General features: G+C 48.6%; 1 protein-coding gene and 1 pseudogene across 3 annotated transcripts in view; both read left to right on the plus strand.

The window, feature by feature from the left end:
* Positions 1-11,361, plus strand: part of Dcp1a (decapping mRNA 1A) — a 45,310-nt gene extending 33,949 nt beyond the window's left edge. For both annotated transcript variants that reach the window (NM_001191831.2, NM_001411752.1), the window contains 4 exon segments: positions 3,013-3,771; positions 5,532-5,597; positions 7,037-7,252; positions 7,512-11,361. In NM_001191831.2, the coding sequence (NP_001178760.2) occupies positions 3,013-3,771; positions 5,532-5,597; positions 7,037-7,252; positions 7,512-7,592 (1,122 nt within the window). In that variant the 3' untranslated portion in view covers positions 7,593-11,361.
* A 4,000-nt stretch (positions 11,362-15,361) lies between these two features.
* Positions 15,362-17,668, plus strand: LOC148000360 (large ribosomal subunit protein eL34 pseudogene; annotated as a pseudogene). The gene is made up of 2 exons (XR_015640529.1): positions 15,362-15,437; positions 15,529-17,668. The product of XR_015640529.1 is annotated as a large ribosomal subunit protein eL34 pseudogene (transcript).
* The last annotated feature ends 7,886 nt before the right edge of the window (positions 17,669-25,554 follow it).

Consider the following 25,554-nt stretch of genomic DNA (forward strand, 5'->3'; position numbering starts at 1 on the left):
GCCCTCCCTAAGCACAGCAACATCGGAACTAGAAATTCACTTGTGTTTCACAGAGATGTGACCTGATAGTAAGATTAAAAATAATTGTCCATGTGCTTCTGTTATAACTTTGACCTCTGACATGACATGCGTTTTCATCTGTGGCCTCACATTGGGATCTGAAAGATTTTGAGGTTGGAGAATTTAGATGGTGTGTTTTTAGATTAGGAACACTCAACCTGTATAACTTAGTCTAACCATTTCGGAACATTTCCCTATTAAAGGACGTTTGGGTTGTCTGCAGTTTTGTGGCTATTATGAATTAAGTATGAGTATGGAAGTTGATCTTTATAACACACAGTGTACAACGGCAAAGCCGTTAGATTACAGTTGTGTGTACAGTGTATACCAAGTCTCCCTTACCTGTCTGCCCTTGTTCTCACTTGTTTCGAGACCGTGTCTCATGTAATAACCCGGGCTGACCTCAGACTCCGGATAACCGAGGACCAATCTTGAACTTTGGTCATCCTCTCTCCACCTCCCGAGCAGAGTATGGGAAGCGTGCACGTGTGCATGCAGGTGCTCACACTCGTGTGTGTGTGACAGGCAGTACTCCTCGAGTGCCGTTCCTTACCTCTGTCTCCTATTTTATTTCATTTCGTTTTTAGTAGAGTTTCTCATTAGCCCACAGCTTCAGAAGGTCCCCATTACCCATCTCTCCCTGCCAGCCCAGGGCTGGGACTACAAGTGTGCAAATGAGTAGGAAAATACAAGTTTGAAGACTATGGAGGCTACATTGCAAGACTCTGTCTCAAAAACACAAAATAAAATAAAATTGCACCTTTTTTCAGCTAAAACCAAGGAATTACAAAGCACTGAAGTTTGGCTGTTGTCAGAAAGCTGTGTGATCGTCTAGACCGATTACAGATCCCTTGCACAGAGTTAACTGTTTATTTAATGATGCTGCCATCTAGTGCTGGGCAGCACCTCCTGCTGCCAGGCCTTAGTACTAAATCCCACCTGATAGAGCCTTCACTCGGAGAGGCTCAGTCAGACCTCCCTAGCACCACATACAAAGCGGGGCTCACTGGCTCTCGTCTCACTCCAGCACTGGGAAGGCAGATCTCCAGAGCTGGTTGGCCAGCCAGTGTGGCTGAATAGACGAGCTCTGGTTCATTGAGAGACCTGGCCTCTGCAGGGTGAAGAGTGACTGACGTTGACCCCTACCTCACCTCCACATACATGCACATGTACCTACATGCACACACCCCTATATCCACATGAACTTGTACATATACTGCAAATACAACTCACACAAAAATACACTTCACTTTCATAATTCACTTAGCAAGTTCTCTTGGTAATCTTTCCCCAGTGTGTTTGCTTTTGTTTTTTATTTGGTTTAATTGTTCCTACTCTTTAATGTAGAAGTATGACTTCTTACCTGAAATTTCTGCAGAATAGCCGAAACATTTTGTTTTTCAGAGTAACTATATCTAGAAGTTGATGTGTCTGTGAAAGTGTGATCCATTAGTGAATGTAAATACTGTTGTCGGCTCCTTTCCTCTGGTTTGTTTGTTTATGTGGACTGGATGGGTTGGTTCGTGAGGACAGACTCACAGCCTCTCTGCCTCGCCAACAGAGTAAGGAGCTCAGCAGGTGGTTGAAGTGACCCTGAACTTCTGATCCTCGGCCAACGTCTCCTAAATTCTACTCTGCTCCCGGCTTAGTGGGGGCTGAGGGTTTTGTTTGTTGGTTTTGTGGAGGTGGGGGAGGGTGGGGGTTATCGATTGGCTGGGTTGGTTGCTTGTCAGAAACACTCTTTGTTGCCTGGGATTACCTTAAACTCAGACTGGTCCTCCTGCCTCAGTCTCCCCGTGCTGGGATTCTAGGCATGAACTACCCATGCAAGTTTTAGTTCTTTTTTCCTCACAGAATCTTTAACTGTTTTGTTTTATCATAAAGAATTTTTTTTATCTATTGGACATTCTGTACTCAGGAAGCTGAACCAGGTTTGTTGAAACCTCAAGGCCAGCTTGGGACACATCTATCCACCAAGACTAGCTTTGAGGTAGAGCTGTAAAGTAGCTGTCCCGGTTGTGTTTGTGATTACATATTTTTATGTTTATGGTTATGGAAATTTTCCAGTTAAGACTTGAGACTTGAACCTCATTATCTTTTATTTAGGTAGTGGCATCGGGAGAAGTAGAGATATGAGGAGGTTGAGCCTTGTGAACTGTTGCTATTACTTATTAATTACTCCTCTTTATTTCTGTAATTTATAAAGAGATTTTGATGTAGACTCACTGTGTAGGAGGATCTCTCCTGAGTTTGAGGCCAACCCAGTCTACATAGTTCCAGACAGCCCACGCAGTGTGAAAAGACCCTGTCTCAAAGTACACACACACACACACACACACACACACACACACACACACACACACACACAGAAAACCTCCAGATTCAGAATCTCACTTTAAATATAAGGCCACACAAAAAGAGGAATAAAAATAAACTCTTTATGCATGTGCATGTGCTAGGTGAGAGAACCACTTCCCCAACTTGTAAAGTCTGTAAGCGTTTCCCTCCTTCTCAGGATGTGGAGGAGAATGGCCAAGGGGTCGGTTGTTTTGGGTGTTTAGGTTCCTGCCGTACAATGCTAGCTTTCTATCAAGGAGTTCAGTCCCTCTCTCCACACTGGCACCGTTTGCCACTGTGTCACTAACATGAGCACTTGACTCGGGTAGCTTTGTTGCGTGTAGCCCCAACCTTAGCCACATTCACCAGGGGAAACAAAGTAAATGCTAAAACCGTTATCTAGAACTCCACAGAACAGAACTTTGTCACTACACAGCTCCCATGCTCGGCCTTGGTGAGCCTCTGAGCCCTGCAGGCAACCACTTTCTGCATCTTAGGATGCTCTGGGCTGCTTTCCTCCACTGTCCACGTGTATGTGTGCGTGCTGGAAGAGGATTGTGGGTCCGCTGGTCTCCGAAGCGTTCTTCGAGTGCGCCGTTTGCTCTTGTTTTTCAGTCTGCTCCATCCGGTCACAAGCATCTGACGGTGGAAGAATTATTTGGAACCTCCTTGCCAAAGGAGCAGCCAGCACCTATGGGCCTAGAGTCAGAAGACACGGACAAGCTGCTGGGAGATGCACCACAGAAAGAGCCCAGCTCATTCCTCCCGTTTCCCTTTGAGCAGTCAGGGGGAGCCCCTCAGGCTGAAAACCTGGGTGTCCATTCTGTCACTCACCACACAGTCCAGCCTGAAGTCAGCGCCCCTGTGCTGATCACTCCCGCCTCCATTGCACAGTCGGGCGACAAGCATCCCCCAAGCTACACTCTCCCACTGAGCCCTGTCCTCAGCCCCACTCTGCCAGCTGAAGCTCCCACCACACAAGTTCCCCACTTACCTCGGAATAGCACCATGATGCAAGCAGTAAGGACCACACCTAGGCAGAAATCTCCACTCCTGAACCAGCCCGTCCCTGAGCTAAGCCACAGCAGTCTGATTGCTAGCCAGAGCCCCTTCAGAGCCCCAGTGAGCCTGGCAAACACAGCTGGCACGGCCATCCCAAGCTCTGATCTGCTCCAGAAACTCAGGTTGACCCCACAGCATGACCAAATACAGGCACAGCCACTTGGAAAAGGTGCGATGGCACCCAACTTTTCTTCGGCAGCTGGCCAGCTGGCCACCCCTGAGAGCTTCATAGAGCCTTCCTCTAAGACAGCAGCAGCAAGAGCAGCAGTCGCAGCCTCCCTGAGCAACATGGTGCTTGCTCCAACCCTCCAGGTAAGACAGGAGCAGGAGGGGGAAGAGACACGAGAAGGGGGGGGGATCCCTGTCCATCCTTACCTCTCTATGGTCTGAAACTGAACTTGGTGTGTATTCTTATACACACGTGTGCATTCTTGTACACATGTGTGCATGCATAAATGATTTTCCAGGTTTTGTAGTAACTCAGATTTGCTGTGTAAACAAACCTGGAGGAGTTAGCATTGGAAGAGGAATACATTGTAAGTTAAGGAGTGTGACTTGTTGTTAATGTCAGAAACAGGAGTCAGGCCACCCATTCCAGAGCAAGCTGTCAATCACTTGGGCCTGAGCATTAGGGGCCTGGGTTGAGCACTGTGGACAAGTGGATTTTTAAAATGTTGTGTCAGTGAGGCTTCATGGTAGGTTGTACAGAGGTAAAGCAGAGGTTTGCCTGTCAAAGTCACTCATCAGCAGCAGATTTACCAGCGAGAAAATGAGCTGAGTTGTTGTGATCATCGCATGGTCACAGCCTGAAGGGAGTGTGCCGCTCCATGACTGCTGCCTGCTGCTTGCCTGCCTGCCTGCCTGCCAGCATTTGGGTCTGACACGTGAAAGGAGCGAGCATTCTGCTCAGTGACAGGGCTCTGTGCTGTGTGTAGGTGTCACTCGATCCTCTCCTTTGCTCTCATAGACTACAAAAAGGGCATGGAAGAGAGTTTAGGTTTCTGATTGTAGGGGGAAAGGGTCTGTCCCAACTCGCAGTTAATCTGGACGCTCAGGCGATGGTCTGCACCTGTCGTCTTCACATTCAGCCCCAGAAGACAGCACCACACTCTTGCAGGCTGCTTGGCAGGAACCACTTACATACATGTGAATACCCATTTAGATGGCAGGAACCACTTACATACATGTGAATACCCATTTAGATGGCAGGAACCACTTACATACATGTGAATACCCATTTAGATGGCAGTAGCCAAAGTTTAAGATTTTGTTCTTGCCTGGTATAGTGCACTGCACACACGCCTATGTTTCAGTAGAAATCTGTGATTTCAAGTCTACATAGCAAGCTCCAAGCCAGCCAAGGCTGTCCTGTATCAAAACAAAAAGACCTGGTCTGCATGGAGCTCTCATGTTTACTGTGCTGCACTAATGCTTTCCCAAGGCCATGAGAGTGCACACCTGTAAAACCATTGCCAAGAAAGCTGAGGCACAAGGGTCTCAAGTTAGAGACCGGCTGAACAACCCTGTCTCAAAACAAAACACCAGGACGTTCTCTGCCCCTACAGTGTACTTAGGATGCAGGCTATTCAGTGCCACTAACCAGGGTCAGAGGACCTCTGAGAACTTGGGACTGCGGACAATGGCAGTAGAGCAACTTGCCTGTCATACGCGAGGCTCTGAGTTCAGCTTCCAGCACTGCAGAAAACGTTTAAATCATTTATATCGTGCACATTCTGTGTGCAGCAGCCGCTTGTGAAGCCAAGACAGGAAGATTGCAAACTCAGGTGCGTCTCAACCTCTAGACTGAAACAAACTCCAGGGCCGAGGATAGGGCTCACTAGTAGAGTTGGCCCTGAGTTCAGTCCCCATCACACTTCTTAGAGTCACCTGACAGGCTCTGTCCACACATCCCTCGGGGACTCCACAGGAGCTGCTGTCCAGGGCCCTCGTTGTGGAGATGAGTCACTGGGAGCATTACCAACAAGTTCCTGGGTAATAACACTGCTCTGTCGCCGACAACTAACTGAAGCTTGCTGTATCTGTTCATCCTTTTCCCCCTTTAAACATTTCAGTCTATGCAGCAAAACCAGGATCCTGAAGTATTTGCCCAGCCTAAGGTGTTACCCAGTGCCATCCCGGTAAGTAAGTAAGTAAGTGTGTGTGTGTGTGTGTGTGTGTGTGTGTGTGTGTGTGTGTGTGTGTGTGTGTGTGTGTGTGTGGTGTGTGGTGTGTGTGTGTGTGTGTGTGGTGTGGGTGTGTGTGTGTGTGTGGGTGTGGTGTGGGTGTGTGTGTGTGTGTGTGTGTGTGTGTGTGTGTGTGCCGGCCAGAGCTGGCACTGGGTGTCTCTGTCAGTTCCCCACTTTATCTATTGAGTCAGGGTCTCTGCTTGAGCCTAGCCATCTTGCTGTCTTTGTCTCCTGTGCCCCACACAGATGTTTGTTCCTGGAGATCCAGACTCAGGGCCTCACAGGCTAACACAGTGAAGACATAGCAAGCACTCACCCCACTCAGCCATTTCCCCAGCCCTGGGACATCCTCCCCCCACCCCTGGAGAGCACATTGAACAGTTGTGGGATCTTCTGGTGTAAGGTGGGCTCTTACCACCTTAGTGAAAAGCTGTAGCATTCCAGCTCTGTCCTGTCTCAGATGCCCTTTTAGGACAGAGTTGCTGTGGCCTGAAACCTTGTGTTAACTCTGTATAGACGTCTTGACTGTATAGAGGGCGGGTCAGCCACTGGGTGGGCCGTGTGGATCATTTGTAAGTGGGTGGGTGCTGGGCCGTATATCAACCTGGTCTCTATAAGAGGTACTCCTGGAAAATGAAGCATCCCAGGAGACAGCCACTGTCCTGCCACAGTCCCTTACTTGTGATGACAAAGCCTCCTCACCTGTGTACGTCCCTCCTCCTCTCATAAGCACCTGCCTTGTTTTGTTATCCACCCCTCCATTCACCTGCCAACCTGAAAGACTCAGTTCTCCCACGGCACTCGCTCACCTGCTTATGAGCCTGTCCCCTCTCCTCTCCTCTCCTCTCCTGGATTTTCAGAGGTTACCTTCTGTCTGCTTTAAGTTAGCCTGTCCTGTTGTGTGGTCATCAGCAGAAGCAACTAACCCAGTTTTATACCAGAAAGCAAGCCAAGGGGCTGGAGGGCTGGCTCTGCACCTGCTGAGCGGTACCGATGCTCCTGCCTGAGGATCCAACACCCTCTTCTGCCTTCTGTGGGCAACACACACTCTCTCTCTCTCTCTCTCTCTCTCTCTCTCTCTCTCTCTCTCTCTCTCTCTCACACACACACACACACACACACACACACACATACACTCTCTCTTTCTCACATGTACTGTCTCTCACACATACTCTTTCACACACACTCTCTCATACACTCTCTTTCTCTCTCACACTCTCTCTCTCACATGTACTCTCTCTCACACACATTCTCTCTCTCTCTCTCTCCCCTCCCTCCCTCCATGAGCATACATGCAGCCAAAGCACTCATACACATAAGGTCTTAAGGGCAGGGGCAGGCAGGCCGAGTGGCTCAGATAACAGAAATGACTATTATTCTGTGTCCCACAGATCGCAGGCCCTCCATTGGTTACTGCAACAACCACAGCAGTATCTTCAGTCCTGCTGTCCCCCAGTGTGTTCCAGCAAACAGTTCCCAGGTCTGCAGACCTAGAAAGGAAAGCCAGCTGCCCCTCCCCCCTCACTATTGGAGCAGAAAATCAGAGGAAGCCTTCCATTATTCTCAGCAGGTCTCAGCTCCAGGACACACTGATACATCTAATAAAGGTATGTCAGGTGTCTGCTTAGTTTTTAATTTCACGCTTGACAAGGCTTAGTGTATATTGGTGCAAATTCAGAAACCTGCCTGGCAGCAGCCTCCTTTCCCAGGTATATCCTCCTGGAAAATGGAATGGTGGATGTAAGTGTGACTGTCTCGGGGGCAGGTTATTTGGGGAATTAGTCAGTTCTGTGTGTTCCTAAGTGGTTACCTTAGAGGCGAGTTCTGAGGAAGTAACAGGCAGTGTGTCCTTCCCGTCTCTTCCAGAATGACTCCGGCTTTCTCAGCACGCTTCATGAAGTTTACTTGCAGGTTCTGACCAAGAGCAAAGACAACCACAGCCTATGACTGCAGTGGATGCAGTGCGCAGGGACAGGGTCCACCTCCAGACAAGCAGGCTTCCTCACGCACGTCTGAGGAGAACATGGAGCTTCGAGGAGCCTGAGGGCCTCGTCCTTAGGGATGTTTCTAGAGACGTTCTCAGTGATGATGGAGGTTTCACTGTGAAGCATCACCAGCAAACCTTTGTTTGACAAAAACAGCAAGAGACCATTGTGTTGAGTTCCGTGGGCGTTTTCATCAGCTGTAAGCCCGTGTGTGGAATGAGGGCCTGGCTGTCAGCTGCTCTCCAGGCCTGGGAGGAGCCACCAGCCTCAGTGAAGCCCACGCCCTCCCTCCTCTACCCCTAGAAGCTCTGAACTCAATGTCAGCTCGCAGAGTAGCTTCAAGATTTAAGGATCAGGATTTAAGTCGACTCTTTGGAAGGTATTTGTTCAAGTGAAGTCTATTTTCTATGAGCACCCGCTTGGGCCTTAAGACTTCTGGGATGTCTTTGTGTTCCGGGAGGTGTCCCTGGCCTGCCCTGCCCTGCGCAGACTCCGTGAAGCACAGCTCTTTGGGTGGGGCCCGCAGGGCTCTGGTCGGTGGAGAGGAGGCTTCACACCGTTGAAGCAGAGGCCGGGGCACACAGATCCAGATCCTACCAGAAGGCTCCATTCTAGTGAACTCTCAGCAGTTTAGTGTCACGTTTGTGCGTGAAGCGCAGCCTTATTTCCTTCTCCGTCTAAACACAGTTGAAGTTGTTGTTGATTGTTTTCCTTAACTGCTGGCAAAGGACCAGTGGACCAATCTGACAAAGCCATTCTGGTTCCATTCCTCAGATGTGCTGAGAGCAGTTTTAAAGCTATGCAGAAAAGGGAGCTGTCCCCACACTGCCCTTCCTTCGTTGTAGAATATGGAGTCAAGCAAGTGTGAGACCCAGACCTCACAGTGTGTTCCTAGGCTGCGCCCTCCGGCCGCAGTGCAGAACTGTAGAAATGCTTTGTGATGCTGCTATCGATCTGCCATGGTTTCTATTTATTCTTTTATGGCATGTAATGGTGTTTGGTAATATTTTAATGTAGAATTTGATTATTTCAGCAATAGTAATTTTGAGATATTCTTTGAATGAAAAGTGTCTTCGTTTCTATGATACAGGTCATTTTCTAGTATTTAACCAATTAAGATGCACTGCTTACTTTTCTGAGCACTATTTAATGATGGGTAAGAACCCTGTTGGCTCAACCAGCTAGCGTAAGGACTCGCTGTGAATAATGCTGGCAGGCACGGTGGTCCCACCGGACAGTTGCTTAAGCTTTAATGGGAACTCAATCAAAGGCTCATCGATTTCTTTCTAGCTGAAGTTTTAGAAAATTACTTATTAATTACTTACTTTGGTCTTAGTTTTTTAGCCTAAAGAACACTTTGATTGGCTTATGCTGATCTCAACATGCTTCCTGGACAATGTTTCTGCTTCTCAGTTGAGTGTCTTCTCTTGTCTACCTAGTTATGTGTGAAGTGTGCAGAATTCAGGGAAGCTTAGTCTTTTTCATACTAAGTTAGGGATAGTTTCATGATAGTATGTAAATATAGCAACCAAAAATTAATTGTTCACGTGTCATCTAAGCAAGGTAAAGTTGTGATGAGGTGATGAATGTTGCTGACAGTAGGAGGTGGTGGTCAGGGAGCCGCAGGGCTGTTCTCGTAAGGTGAACATGCACGCCTGTAGGCGTGGTCACCCCGAGTGGTCTCAGTGGACATGAGTAAACAGATGGTTCAAAGCATCTTCTTCCAGTAGGTGTGTGAGTTTCGCTGATGCTTTCGAGTGTATGTAGTATTATATGAGGGCGAAGCATGGGTACCCTAAAGAGTGCCTGCAGTCAGACCGGATACTTTCACCCTTAATCCCAGGAATGACTAAGATGAGCAGAAGGAGAACCTCTGAGAAGGAAGGCTTCCTCGGTGTAGATGGAAACTTCTGAGTGCCGAAGGGATGGAGGCGGGAGGCAGGTAAACCTGTTTCAGCTCCCAGATTTACATGCTCCAAGCATTTACTCAAAAGTCAGAGGCCAGAAGTTCCAGATCAGGACTCCTAGGAAGCTGGGCCCGAGTGAGCCCAGAGACCCGGGCCAAGCCTGACTGTAGGTGCGGTTGGCTGAGCCTGGCCAGAGTCCACTCCGTTGCCTTACTCCTCGTCCAGGCATGCTGTCCAGATGCTCTGCTAGCTGGCATAGCTTGCATGTTAACAGTGTCTTCCGGAACCTTCGTTAGACTGAGAGGGACATTGGACATGCTTCTCGCTAAGTTGGCAGAGTCCAGAAGACCTCATTAGGCCATTTGGTCCATCTGTGTACACACCCACCCCTGCCCCAGGTGACCATAGAGTCTGGGAAGAGTAGCCCAGAGTTCAACATGCAGCAAGCATGTCTAGGGTGTCACTAGTGAGTGACACTGCTCTTTGTTTTGTACTTAATGTTATGTCTTTGAATGGGTGGACACCCCAGCTGACACCCCCACCCTGACCCCCAGTCCTCTCAGACTGCCTTGTTCCCCGTTGTTACCTCTCCGGGGCCCCACTTGACTTTGCGTGCTAAGTCTTACGTGACCATCAGTATCAGGAAAGGCGTTGTCCCCTGCAGGCTCCACACGAACTGTCACAGCTCGCCTGGGCAGTGGTGTTCATTCCAAACCCAAGTCAAGGCCTTAGCCCAGGCTTGGCTTAGATACCAATGACCAGCATGTGCAAGCATTGGTTCTGTCTGTGGCCTGAATCTTCTATGGGAATTAATTATAAATGCCATTGAATCCACTAGTAAGTAATCTTTTTAAACCATGCAGCTTTATTGCTCTCTTCCCCCAAAGAATGTCCTTTGAAATGTTCTCAGTTCAGGAGTAGAGGCCGTAACTGCCCTTCTAATACCAATAATGCAGCCTGTGAAACTGACGGTGCCTAACTGCTAGTAAAGCAGAGCCGGCCATCATACCACAGCTCAGAGGGAAGAGAAGGGCACAGGCGCGTGAGGAGGACCCTGCGAGTCAGGCACTGAGGGCTCACGGCCCAAGCCCGCTGTCCTCGGGCACACCTACTAAGGACCATGTGTTTCTTCTGGCCTGCCTTTGTTTTCCTTCAGTTGTGCTGAGAGTGTGCACACTCTGGAACTAGCAGTGCCCACCCTGCTTTCAAGAATCCAAAATGCAGGGTCTGGGCAGAGCACCTCACAGTGGGCTTTGAAGCTGCTCACCAAGAGCATTTCCTGGAGGACCAGGGCCTCAGGAGCCTGTGGGGTTAGGTGTAAGGTTGTTTTGTTGTTTTATTTTTTTGTTTTTCATTTCAAGTTTCAGCAGGAGAGCTGTGCAATGTTTCCCTCGGATTCCGATTTGACATCACTCTTTCAAACACTGCAATGCAATACATATCACTTTGAAGTGGGAAAAAATGCAAAGTTGTGTTTCCCTTTTATCTGTGAATCCTTAGAGCGTGTTGTTGGTGTGCGTGCGGAGTGGTCTCACTCTCTACTGCATCGGCCGTGTGGCTCCCCTGGCTTCCCTGCACCAGGCTCTCAGCCCTTCCGAGGACACGAGAAGCCCTGCGTGCACCACTGTGAAGCTTTCGTTCCGTGAGCGCAGTGCCACCTCATTAACCTTTTTAGTGGTGTGGATTTTATACCATCTGTGTATGTTTGCAAATATTAAGTTATTACATGTTTTAAAATGAGCATTTTTCATCCTAAATTTTATATGTTTGCAAATATATTTTTTTAATAAAATTTCAAAACCAAGTTTTAGCACCTACTAAAAATTCTAATTGTGTTTTTTATTTAATCTGTAGAAATGGGAATTTTCAATGAGCCGTACTTCACCAGAGCCCTATACTGCTCAGGTGGAGTAAGGGCAGGGAACAAAACCAGCCAAAAATCAAGGTAACCTTCCAGAGACCTGGTTCTAGCTTATGTTTCTCCAGAAAGCAGCTGCCAGAGGGACAGGCATGTGTGTATGTGGGGCTGGGCTCCGTGCTTAAGTGCTTGGTGCACAAGCCTGAGGGTCTGGGTGTAGAACCTCAGCACCCGGTTTTGGTTTTGTTTGTGCCAGGTGTGAAGGCCGCTGTACCCCAGTGCTGGGAAGCCCCTGGCTAGCTGGTTTAGACCAAACAGCTCCAGGTCCAGTGAGAGACCCTGTCTCAAACAAATAAAGTGGAAAAGTGATTTAGGAAGACATCCAGTATCAACCTCCGGCTTCCACACATGCCCACAGGCATGCGTACACAGGCGTGTACCACGTGGGCAAAGGTGTGTGTGTACAGGAAGAGGTCTGGTGTGCCACAGGACCACATTACAGCAATGGCAGTTTCACGATCTAAACTGGCTTTCTTTCTAACTGGAATCCTGCAGAGTGTAGTTCAACCCAGGGCTCTGTGTATTGTAAACATGCACTGGCTCTGACCTGCTGCAGGCACGGCGGCACACACCTGTGCTCCGAGCCTCTGAGAGTTGAAAACCGTCCTTGTCTACACAGCAAGCTCAAGATGAGCATGAGATTTATGGATGAGACCTGTTTCAGAAGGGCAGAGGCAGGAAGAGTTCCTGAATCCAAAGGGGCCAGCCTGAGCTACATAGTAAAAGCTGCTCTGTTCTTTCGTCTTTCTAAAACACCTTTCTTCCCCCCCACCCTCTCCCTAACAAGTTACTCTAGACTGTAGGTTCTTGATTCCTTCGTCTTGCTGCTCTCATTAAAGGGTAGAGTTCGGTTGTGGGTCCAGCTTGCTTTGGTAGAGCACTTACACACAATTATATAATATAATATAATATATACAGTGTATATTATATAGATCACTAGTGTATATTGTATGTATAATTACTATATCACATAAATATATAATTATATAGTGTATAAGCTATAGATACCTACCTGTAAGCGCAGGACTTGGGAGGTAGATGCAAAAGGACCAGAAGTTCAAGACCATCCCAAGCTCGAAGCTCACTGGAAGGCTACACTGTAAGCTAGAATAGTCTGCTTGGCTGCTGCTTTTCATTTGTCAAGACATGGATCGTGGGTTCCTGGAGAAGGTGGCCCCATTGGCAAGGTGCCTACTACACAAACGGGGACCTGAATTCAGAGCCCCAGCACCCAGTAAAAGCCTATGGCAGCTGCATCCCTGAGTGGGGACGATGAGGGCAGAGACCGAGCTCTAGAGCCAGCCAGCCAGCCTAGCCAAGTTGATCTCAGCGAGAGACCCTGTCTCAAACAGTAAAGTGGAGGAGCAGCCAGGTGGGTCAGTGAAGTAAAGGCATTTAAGCTTAAGCCTGAGTTTTAATCTGGTCGTTTCCACATGGTGCAAAGAAAACCAGCTCCTCCAAATTGTCCTCTGACTTCCGCATGTGCTATACACATATACACAAATGTGTGTGATCAAAAGGAATTGAAATGGACAGCAATTAAGAAAAGCGTTTGGTGTCAGTCCCTAGCCCCCACACATACACCAACACCTTTATGAGAATTTGGGTCACTGGGCTCATTGGAATATTGTGATAAACTAAATTCAATAGATTCTGAGTAAGAGCAGGAGTTTCTTCAAAACTGAACAAGGCAAGGTTGAGGCGTCTGGATTCGTTCCAAGAATGTTTCTCTCACCATGTTCAGGTCTTGGTTCATGGAGCGGGTGCCGCTACAAGTCTGACTTGAGTAAGGGACACGTGAATCTGGCCTGTCTTGAGCTGTCAGGAACCCCTGGGCTAGAGGAGCTCAAGATGGGGCAGTCACGTAGGGTGAGGAAGAACATAGATGAGGGCAGGAAGTACGGACTCACTGGGGCTGGCAAGGTCATAGTATCAGTACAAGTGTGAGGACCAGAACCCACAGGATGCTAGGTGGACGTGGCTGCCCCTCCTGTGAGTATCTAGAAGGGCAAAGGCGGAGCCAGCATACCAGTGAGCTCTATTCAAAGGAGAGAAGCGCTATTGAGCTGCGCAACCGTCCTGAGTCTCCACACACATGAATACACACATGTTCATGCACTCCATACCACATACAAAGCAGGAAGCGGGGAAAGCCATGGGGTCTGACATTTCCATGTTTCAGACCATGCAACTTAGGTCGCCTGGCATGAAAAGTTCTTTAAGAAGTTTCTAAACCTCTGTGAGCTTGCTGAACGGAGGTTCCGTGCTCACAAGACTCAAGCAGCCTGTGCTGGCCACGCAGTGATGGGATCAGCTCCCGGCACCTCAGGAGCCTGCCATACCCACCCAGCACACAGACGGCTGCAGGCAGGTTGCTTCTAGCCAGTCTGGGAGGTGGTAGCGCAGGGCTGGTGTGATAGTGCCGTTATCGCACGGTTTGTTTCAGAGGAGTTAAATGACTTCAAAACACAATTCCAGGAAAGAGAAACTTTAACGTTTGCTGCTTGTGCCTTCCTCGTGCCCATTTTCCTTCCAACTCCTCCAACCCTGAGGGACAATTGTTCAGTGCAGCCTGAGGAAAGGACCCAGGAAGGGGCGGGGATGGGCCCATAATCAACTGACCAATCTGAAAAGGGCTCCAGAGAGCTTCCAGCAAACTGCTTTTTACAGATCTGCCTGCCTCCGTCTCTCTCCCAGGTGCTACAGTAAGGACGGTCACCGCCACGCCTGGCCCTTCATCCTGTCTATAAAAGTAATGATGAAATGTTCTACATTAACTCTCCCATTGTCTGAGCACTTAGATAAAGCTTCCCTAGAGGCCCTCTGGGTCTTCGCTGTAACACCTCCCGTTCCTGAAATGCTCACTGCCCAGCCTCTACCTGACCAGGGCACAACACACTTCAGTCACACACACACACACACACACACACACACACACACACACACACACACACACACCATGGTAACTGTCTCCTGGGCCAAGCAACCACTATTGGGGCTCATCGTACCCTTGCAAAATTCACCCTGGTTGGGCTTAGCATTCATACTTCGCCCCACCTGGCACGGGGAAGGGAATCCAGTTGGTCTCTGTATCTGCCACGCACTCGGCTCTTAGCCTGTGGAGAGGAGATGGAGCATGTAGAGAGACCAGGGGAAACTGAGGCAGGGCTCCATGTCCACAGCTACAGGGAAGCCCTCGTCCCTCCTGCGTATGGCTTCTCTGCACAGGGAGAGAGGAGTCACCACAGCCTTCACCTAGGCTTGTCTGACCTCCGTTTGTCATTGAGACCTTGGGCAAAGTACACATTGCTCTAAGTCTTTCTCCGGAAGGAATTTTAGCAATGAGCTCCACCCCACCACAGCCCCAAAACAGGTTCATGGCTTCTAATCTCCTAAACTAACCTGGGCTCCTGCCCAGAAGCACGGTGAGAAGCTGTTTGACTCCAGCCCAAGGAGATGAGATGATTCATTGATTCTCCTGGAGGACTTTAGAGTCCTTAATAATGGCCGTTGTGCTGTGGTGGCTGCAAACTTAGCACCTTTGACCAAAGTTGCTTCCCCGGGCTCTACCTTGGAGACTGCAATGGACCAGTGGGCAAGCAGGTGGGAGAAGCGAAGGCCACATGATCTACAAGAGGCCACGCGTGGGTCTCTTCACCTGAAAGACTGGAATGACAGCCATTCTGTGCTCGATCCCACTTACAGTGGCCCATGTGTGCACACTAACCTCTCACACTCCATGGGGAGGGCCAGCCAGACCTGTGAAGTGACATGAATAAAGATGTCTGATATCTTGGCATCGCTCTGTATTGATAAAGTGAGTGTCGCTCGTGATGCGTTAGCTCATTACCAATGAGCGAGCCGGGGGTTGAGGAGAGACATTCACTAAGTTCACCCAGCTAGACCATGGAGAAGAGCCCCCACCTTTTTCTCTTTGGGGGTTTGCAAGACATGGAGAAGACCTTAGATCTCTGGAATAATTGTATTTTTAAATGACTGCAGCTTTGCCTCCTGATGGGTCAATGGGTAGGTTTAAAGGATCATTTCCCCTCTTGTCATTCGGAGATAAAAAGACTTACTGAGACATTTGGTCTTTAAACTTGCCCACCCTTTTCTTTTCCTCTTCCAGGGACGGTGCTTAGAGGTGCTCAGGATAATCCAGAGGTTGACACACCGTCGAAGGCTTTCCCACAATACAGCCTCTAACAGAACTAGGCTGTCTCGAACCCCTGGCAACAGGATTGTTTACCTTTACACCAAGAAGGTTGGGAAAGCACCTACATCTGCATGCAGTGTGTGCCCAGGCAGACTGAGGGGTTCACACTGTGAGACCCAAAGTCCTTATGGGATTGTCGAAGACAAAGAAGTGCGTTAGCAGGGCCTATGGTGGTTCCATGTGTGTCTCGAGTGTCCGTGACAGGATCAAGAGGGCTTTCCTTACTGAGGAGCAGGAAATCGTTGTCAAATGTTAAAGGCACAAGCACAGAGTCAGAAAGCAAAATAAATACGCAACTTTTTTAAGTAATAAAAATCCAGACTTGGTCAAAACAAAACAAAACAAAAGCAAAAACAAAAAGACGTACTGAGCTAGCCAAGAATGAAATGACCAGTCCTGAGACAAGTTACACAACTGTCCACAGAATAGCTGCAGGACTCTGTTGGAGTGCCGGGGGCTGCCCATTGCTTGGGTGCTTGCCTTGGCCTGCATGCAGGAAGCCCTGTGGTTAATCTCTGCACTACATAAGCCAGGCACGTGTGGCACACCTATGGTCCCAGAACCGAGAAGGTACAAACAGGAGGATCAGAAGTTCAAGGTTATCTTCAGTTATTTGGAGAGTTCAAGACTAGCCTGGGCTACACAAGTCTCCACCAAAAAAAAAAGGAAAAACTAGAACCTGTCCACTGAGGCCAGTGGGAATTGGAGAGAGGCACAAATAAATCTTACGCTTAACCCACTGACTCTGTTAGGTGACCACGGTCTTAGCATAGAATGGTCTGGAGAAGGAGCACTGCTTGCCCATTCTTGGTTGGTTTTGGTTTTCAAAATCTATTTTATTTACTCTGTGTGTGTGTGTGTGTGTGTGTGTGTGTGTGTGTGTGTGTGTGTGTGTGTGAGAGAGAGAGAGAGAGAGAGAGAATGAGTGTGTGTGAGAGTATGTCTGTGTGTGTTGTGAGAGAGTGAGTGAGAGAATGAGTGTGTGTGAGAGTGTATGTGTGAGTGTGTGTGAGAGAGAGTGTGTGAGAGAGTGTGAGTGTGTGTGTGTGAGAGAGTGTGAGTGTGTGTGAGAGAGAGTGTGAGTGTGTGTGTGAGTGTGTGTGAGAGAGAGTGTGAGTGTGTGTGAGTGAGTGTGTGTGTGTGTGTGTGTGTGTGAGAGAGAGAGAGAGAGAGAGAGAGAGAGAGAGAGAGAGGAAGGGGGGCTGCACACGCCACTGCATGTACGTGAAGGTCAGGAACTATTTTATGCAGTGGATTCTCTACCTTAAATGAGTTCTGGGGATCTGACTCTGATTTAGGGCTCACACAGTCTCACCAGCCCCACTGTGTCACTCAAGGCTACACTTCAACATACATGCAGGCGGAACACTGTATACATAATCTTTTTTTTAAGATTTATTTATTTATTATATATAAGTACACTGTAGCTGTCTTCATACACACCAAAAGAGGACATTAAATTTCATTACAGATGGTTTTGAGCCACCATGTGGTTACTGGGATTTGAACTCAGGACCTCTGGAAGAATAGCCAGTGCTCTTAACCACTGAGCCATCTCTCCAACCCATAATAAATCTTTTTTTAAATTTTTAAATCTTGCTGACCATGGTCACCTCCGTGGCAGTTTTTCCTAGAGTGCAATCTCAGCAGGAAGTTTTGGTGGTAGTGGGCTTTTTGTTTGTTTTTACTTATATGTCTGTCTGTCTGTGTTCTCTGTCACAAAGGTGTCCTTGGAGGCCAGCAGACAGTGTTGGATCCCCTGGAACTGGAGTTAGGAGTGGTCGAGCCTCCATGTGGGTGCTGGGAATCGAACCCAAGTCTTCTGGAGGAGCAGCCAGTCACTATCCTTCTCCACGGGAATTCTTTACAGAGCACAGCGCTGCCTGAACAGATGCTCTCTGCAGACCTAGCACCTCTTCAGAGCTCCCAGGCCAGGCAGCCTCCTCCTGCTGTGCCAGCGTGTGGCATGCGCTTTGCCCACGTGGGGAGCAAGTTCGAGAAACAAAAATCAAGGGGACAGTAATCAGAACTGGGTCCGAGTCCCTCCTGGGTGACCAGCATCAACAGTTCTCTTCGAGCAAATGCTTGGACCTGGTCCTAGTCATCAGCCAGGTCTGGAGTTTGGATTGGGTATCTGAGAGAGGACAAAGAACTGACCTGAGCTTGAGATTTGATGTAGAGCCGTGTGTAGGATGACCCCGATCAGAGCCCACAGAGGCTGCCCTCTTTCCACCCAGGGAGATACCCATGCCTTGGGCAATGCCAGGCAAGACTTGACTTCCGAAATTACAAGTTAGGATGACTTGGCACCTTTCCTGTACGTTCAAGGAGAACAAGCCCAGCAGTGCTGGGCTGGGCTTATGGGATGACTCAGAGGGTCAACCGCACAGTCTGGACATGCAAGGTCCTGCCTGAAGCAGCTCCCTCTCCTGAAACACAGTGCTAGCTGGAGGCAGCATGAGTATGCATGCGTGTGTGCGTGTGTGTGAAAAAGTTTAGCCCGTGGGAAGCATGGTTGATCTTTTTCTGTACCAGGAGTATTCCAGGGGCAAAAAGGAAGAGCTAGCTTGCGAACACAGGTTTCTAATCCCAGCATTTAGGAGGCTGAGGCAGGAGGATCAAGAGTTCAAGAATCTGTAACAAGACCATGTCCCAAATATAGACCCTACAGTATATGGGCACTAGGAGATTTATTGCCGGGAGTGGGCCCAGTCCACCCAGAGGCTAGCAAGTTAGAAACATGTCAGACTGCTGGTCTCTCAGCACTGAAGCTCGTCTCCACAGAGTAAGTTTTTCCTATCTATCCTCTCACCTGCGTAGGTCAGAGTCAGCCAATCATGCCAGGTATAATCACATCTACAAACTACCAGCACTGCCACACGTGAGTTAGTGCTTCACTGAATAACTAGGAACTACAGACTAGCTAAATTAAACCTTTAAACTGACCTCATGCGTGCACACACTCACACATGCACACACATAAACATGAACAAATGTGTGCACACATATGACTACTAACATGCACACACACACATATGCATGCATGCAATTGTAAACACGTGTGACTTGTAAGATTGCATTTATTTATGCATGCAGGCACATGGCCACAACACATGTGTAAAAGTCAAGAGCAACTCACAAGAGTCATTCCAACACTCTACCTTGTGCGTCCTGGAGGTTGAACACAGCTGGGCAGGCTTGGGAAGAGCATCCTGCTCCTTCTCTCTGATTCCGAGAACCTTTATAAGCGATAAGGAATACAGTTAAAGCTCAGTGGTAGAGAGCTCTTGCCTATGATCCTCAAAGCCCTGGTCCCAGCACCACAAACTGTAAAAAGCAAGAAATGTCCAAACCTCCCTGAGAGTTCCCTCTGTACATACTCTGTTTAAGGCAAAGATAACCCTGTAGCGAGGGATGACAAGGGCCTGAAAAGCCTGGAGTGCTTAAGGACTGTGCTCGAAGCTCTGAGGTAGAACGCTTACCCAGCAAGTTCAAAGCGCAGACTTTGCTCTCCGGCATGAGGGGATGGGGCAAGAAAAGAAGCAAAAAGAAATTGAGATCCTCATGTGCCACTGCTGAAATTGCAAAAATGATAGCCACTTTGGAAAAACAGTTGGGCGGTTTTTCAAATGATTAAACGCTACAATGGCAGCCTGGTTTGGGGTTGGGGGTTCACCCCTGTAACCTCTGCACTGGGAGGGCGAAGGCAAGAAGAACAGCTCGAGTCTGAAAAAAGGGAAAAAACAACGGCCGTGTGTGAGTCAGGGATTTCACTCCTGGGCGTGCACCGGAAAGAACTGGAAACATGCCCGCCTACACGGACAGACGGACAATCTTCCTGTTGCCGTTTAACCCAGCGTTCACAGCAACGGAGCAGCACAAGTGGCCCTCAGGGTGGCTAGATAAACAGAGCATGGCCTATCCAAACCGTGGAGCCTTAGGAAGAAGAAGCTAGCACGCTCTGTGTTCTGTGTGGACCTGGATGACGTCATTCGGAGTGAGAGCCGCCAGACACAAAGCCCACATGTCCGCATAGTCCTTGCATAAAATGTTCAGAATAGGTAATTACACAGAGATGAAGAGAGACGATGGCCACGGACACCCGGGGGGTGGAGAGGAGTAGAGAGTGGCTGCTGAAGAATCCAAGGCTCTTGGGGGTGGGCGGGGGCAGGAGGGTATGAAAGGATCTTCAGAAAGAGCAAGGATGACCGCACAATTTCATGGACATGGCTGGGAGATACAAAATCGAGCCGGCGGCGTTTGCTCCCAGTTCTGTGGAGGGCCGGTGAGATGGCTCAGTGGGTAAATGCTGCCAAACCTGACAGCCTCGGCTGATCCGTGGGAGCCACTTACTGGAATGGGAGAAGAGCATACCCATGCCCTCCCGCCACAGTGTAACAACTTTTTAAATTAAAAAAACTAATAATAAGCCAGGCAGTGGTGGCGCACGCCTTTAATCCCAGCACTCGGGAGGCAAAGGCAGGCAGATCTGAGCTCAAGGCCAGCCTGGTCTACAGAGTGAATTCCAGGGCAGCCTGGGCTACACAGGGAGACCTTATCTCGAAAGACTTTAAAACAAACAAACAAAAAGCCACTAATTTTTTTTTTTAAATATACGATTGCTTTGTGAATTTTCACGTCATCCTTGCATAGGGGCCATGCCACTGTCTGCATTGTTTGATTTTAGTACAGTGCTGAGAAAGTGAGCGCTATTCTTAAAGATTTCCTTTGGATCCAGAAAGAAGATGAAGGGAAGTCTCTCTCTCTCTCTCCTCTCTGTGTGTGTGCACACATACCACTCACACCCGCGTGCACACAAATAAATAAATAATAGAAAAACATACACAAATTTCTATTTTGATTTTAAAAATAAAGACCCCCACCCCCCCTTGATAGCAGCTGAGTTTATTCTAATTCCGTGACTTAGGGCAGAGCCCCAGACAACTTCAGGTTTGGAAAAACAAATGATTATAAGGTTAAAGGTTAGGACTTTCAGCCCCACCCACCTCTCCTCTCAGAAGTGGAGGCTGGAGAGCGAGAGCTACTGTGGGGTACGCTCTTTCACTACCACGTCTTTTAGATGCTGAGGTGATGGAATTTGGTGGCAGAGGGCTTGCCTGCCATTCATGAGGTCCTGGGGTCTATCCCAGCAGCACAAAAATAAGTAACACTCTTTAAAACAAAACAGACAGAACAAGCAATAAGGACCAGCCTGGCCTTGAACTCAAAAATATCTCTGTGAATATTTCTTCTATTTTTCAAGATAGAGTCTCTCCAGGTAGCTCTGGCTATCCTAGAACTCATTGTGTAGACCAGGCTGGCCTCAGGCTCACAGAGACCCATCCTACTGCCTCTGCCTCCTAAGTGCTGCATCACCATGCCTGGATCTGCCGGAGTACTGGAGAGCTGGGTGCATAGCCCACCCAGAACACTCTCCCAGCATGCATAAAACACTCTCCCAGCATGCCTAGAACACTCTCCCAGCATGCATCGCACACTCTCCCAGCATGCGTGAAGGCACCAGCACTACATAAACCTGGCATGGTGGTGCATTCTGCAGGTAGAGGCAAGAAATCATCCTTGACTGCATAGAGAACTTGAAGCCAGCCTGGGCTACCTGAGACCCTACCTCAAACAAATTAAATGGGGGCTGGTGAGATGGTTCAGTGGGTAACGGCACTTGCCACCAACCCTGGCAATCTGAGTTTCATACCCAGAGCCCACGTGACGGTGGAATCAAGTCCACAAAGTCCTCTGATTTCCACATTGTCCCCCCATACGCACGTGCGCGCACACACACACACACACACACACACTCACACACACACTCACACACACACACTCACACACACACACTCACACACACACTCACACACACTCACACACACACTCACACACACACTCACACACACTCACACACACACTCACACACACTCACACGCAGGCACACTCACACACACTCACACACACTCACACACACTCACACACACACTCACACACACTCACACACACACTCACACACACACTCACACTCACACACACTCACACACACTCACACACACTCACACACGCAGGCACACTCACACACACTCACACACACTCACACACACACTCACACACACACACACTCACACACACACACTCACACACGCAGGCACACTCATGTTTAGTATGCTCCAAATCACTGCCTTGTATGCCCCCGGTCCACAGTGATGTCAAAGCCAGCCTGGGCTGCATAAAAACCTGTCTGGAAAAAAGAAAAAAAAAACAATAAAATAAGATCGAAATCCAAGGGTGGCTCTCATGGTGCATTTGCTCCATCTCAACGAGACTGTGGTTTAAAACAGAACAGTAGGAAGGTCCTGAAGGGACTCCAGGGCTGCAGCAGGTCACCGGCCACAGCGGCTTGGGGCCTGGGTGGGGGAAGACACATATGGAAAAAGATACTCGGAGGACAACAAGCAGTTTTTGGCCGTCACCGATGTGTCATATACACCACCGAAACGAATGGCAAAAACACATCCTGGGATTCGGATGGATGCCTCCTGAATGGCCCCGCTGGCTTCACTGCGTGACTGACGACAAAAAAACCACTGACTGCTCGTAAATTCATCTGGACAAACCATAAATTCAACGTGACTACCACTCCAGAGTAATACGTTCCTTACTCCGCCACTAGAAAGAAGATTCAAGAATGGGTTCCACCTGCGACACCCTACAAGGGACAACAGTGAAGACTGTTCCTAGCACTTCTGGGCTAGTGCAGGACCAGACTAGCAGCTGACCATGAACTTGATTAAAATTGCTTGACCTGGCCTAGGAAGCGCAAGGCCCTGGGTTCGGTCCCCAGCTCCGGAAAAAAAGAACCCAAAGGAAAAAAAAAATTGCTTGACCTGGGGCCGGGGAGATGGCTCAGCAGTTAAGAGCACTGACTGCTCTTCCAGAGGTCCTGAGTTCAATTCCCAGCAACCACATGGTGGCTCACAACCATCTGTAATGAGATCTGATGCCCTCTTCTGGTGTGTCTGAAGACAGTGTATGCATATATAATAAATGAATAAATCTTTTTAAAAAATTGCTTGACCTAGCAAAAGAAAAAGCAAAACAAACTAACAAACAAACAAAAAACCAGAACGGTAAGAGTCAGCAAACGGACGAGGAGGGCGTGTGGGAGCGAGCCCCGTGTGCCATGTGGGCTGGCCCCCGGCTGAGTTAAGGAGCTGCAGGAGCTCTCCTCCTTACATCCAGATTCCCTTTCCCTGCCCGTGCCTCCCCCTCATGGGATGCTGCACAGGATCCAGAGCCTGCAGATGCCCTAGAGCAAGAACTCTGGCAAACTCTCCCAGTTTACTGGCTACGTGGCATGAGCTAGGTAATTTTGTCAAGTTGACACAAACTAGAGTCATTGGGGAAAAGAGATCCTTAATTTAGAAAATACCTTCACTATGGGGCTAGGGATTTAGCTCAGTGGTAGAGCGCTTACCTAGGAAGCGCAAGGCCCTGGGTTCGGTCCCCAGCTCCGAAAAAAAGAACCAAAAAAAAAAAAAAAAAAAAAAGAAAATACCTTCACTAAATGACTTATCTGTATCTTATCTTATCTTATCATGGACTTATCTGTAGGGTATATTATTATTGTTGTTGTTGTTATTGCTATTATTATTATTATTATTAATGATTGGTGTAGGAGGACCCAGTCCACTGTGGGCAGTACCATTCCTGAGCAGATGGCCCTGGAGAGTATAAGAAAGCAAACTAAGGGGGTTGGGAATTTAGCTCAGTGGTAGAGCGCTTGCCTACCAAGCGCAAGGCCCTGGGTTCGGTCCCCAGCTCCGGAAAAAAAAAAAAAAAAAAAGAAAGCAAACTAAGCAAGCCTGGGGAGCAAACCAGCAAATGCTTCCCCATGACCTGTCTTTAGGTCCTGTTTCCAGGTTCCTGCCTCGGCTTCCCTGCATAATTGACAATGATCGGGATATATAAGCCAAATAAACCTTCCTTCCCGATTCGCTTTTGGTCATGGACTTTAACACAGCAACGGAAACCTAAAGAAGATGTAACTCCAGTAACTTCCCTGAACCTGCATCTCACAGCTTGAGGACAGCGCTGTCTGAACGTTCGGGCAGAGTTCAGATGTCACGGCCCAGTGGTACTTGCTCCTCCCAGATGGAGACACCCTCCCCAACCCTCAGGCTCTGACCTAGCACACAGAGTCTGACAAAAGGGGAGGCCAACCTTTGTCATAATGACTGTTGTGTGGAATACCCATCTTACAGATGCGAAGAGTCTGAGATCCTGTGATGGTCACAGAGCCAGCCAACACTGAGGGGGTGTTGGGCCCCGCTCTTTGAGATCCCTTCTCACTCAGGATGGCACCTCACCAGTTAGAAGCAAAGGTGACTGCGTCGGCAAAACCAGCTTTTCTGGAGAGCTCTTTGCCAAACCAGAGCTCTAAAAGGATTGCCAACCTCTTACCCAGTAGCTCCTTGTGTAGGGCTCTGGTTCATAAAATATGTCACCAGGACAAAGATATATGCAGGTTCCCATCAGGATGAAAGGCAGAAAGCAATCCAAACATCCCTGATCTCAGCACGGCCGAGTGATTGGACAGCGCACACCCACCTGATATCTTTGTGGCTGGTGGCGTAAAAGGTAAATGCCAGTAAAGCATGTTTGTCACCAAACCTGACCACCTGAGCTTAATCCCCCAGGCTCACATGGTCAAAGGACAGCACTGACTTCTGCAAGCTGTCCCTTGACTGCCACTTGGCATGCATGTCCCACTCCTATGCACACACCAAATTAATTAATATAATCTAAATTTTTATGCTGTCTTTGAGGAATTTTTAAATGCAGGGGGAAAATAAGAGAAATGGTATGTTCTGATGATCTTGTTAAATTTTTTTTAAAGAGCTGTAATAGTAGTGACTACACATTTTCAACCTCCCATGACCATCAGAGAGCATAGGTACCCCAACCTCGCACGGCCATCAGAGAGGCATAGGTACCCCAACCTCCCATGGCCATCAGAGAGAGAGGCATAGGTACCCCAACCTCGCACGGCCATCAGAGAGAGAGGCATAGGTACCCCAACCTCACTTGCATGGCCATCAGAGAGGCACAGGTACCCCAACCTCCCACGGCCATCAGAGAGGCATAGGTACCCCAACCTCCCACGGCCATCAGAGAGAGAGGCATAGGTACCCCAACCTTGCATGGCCATCAGAGAGAGAGGCACAGGTACCCCTTCCTTAGCTCAGCCTAAAATCCAGTATTTGTCAAATGGACAGGTTAACAGTCATCCTCTTTGTGTGAAATTATAGGTGATTTTAGTTTACCTTAGAGTTTTCTGTATTCCCGGGGTTATGTATGCTTTTGTTTTCAGTAATGAGCTCAGGGCTCTGTGAGAGCTAAGTAAGCTGTCGCTGGGCTACAAATACGGCCTTTCCATTGTTTCTAAGAACAGACTGTCCTGAACTTTCTTTTATTCATTTTTGATGTGATCTCACTATGTAGCACAGGCTGGTCTAGAACTCACTATGTAGCACAGGCTGGCCTAGAACTCACTACACAGCACAAGCTAGCCTTGAACTCGCTATAGTCCTCTTGTCTCATCCTCCAAATGTTGGGACTATCAGCATCTGCCATCATGCATGGTTCTTCCACCTTAGTTGTGGTTGTCGTTGTTATTGTTATTGTTGTTATTGTTATTGTTTTTGTGCTATTACATACCTGTGATCCAGCACTTAAGGAGAGACGAAGGCAGGGGCTGGAGAGATGGCTCAGAGGTTAAGAGCATCGACTGTTCTTCCAGAGGTCCTGAGTTCAGTTCCCAACCACCCAACCACATCGCCATGCTCATAACCATCTATGATGACATCTGGTGCTC

Source organism: Rattus norvegicus, chromosome 16 (genome assembly GCF_021556685.1).
Source record: "Rattus norvegicus strain SHRSP/BbbUtx chromosome 16, alternate assembly SHRSP_T2T, whole genome shotgun sequence".
NCBI lineage: Eukaryota > Metazoa > Chordata > Mammalia > Rodentia > Muridae > Rattus > Rattus norvegicus.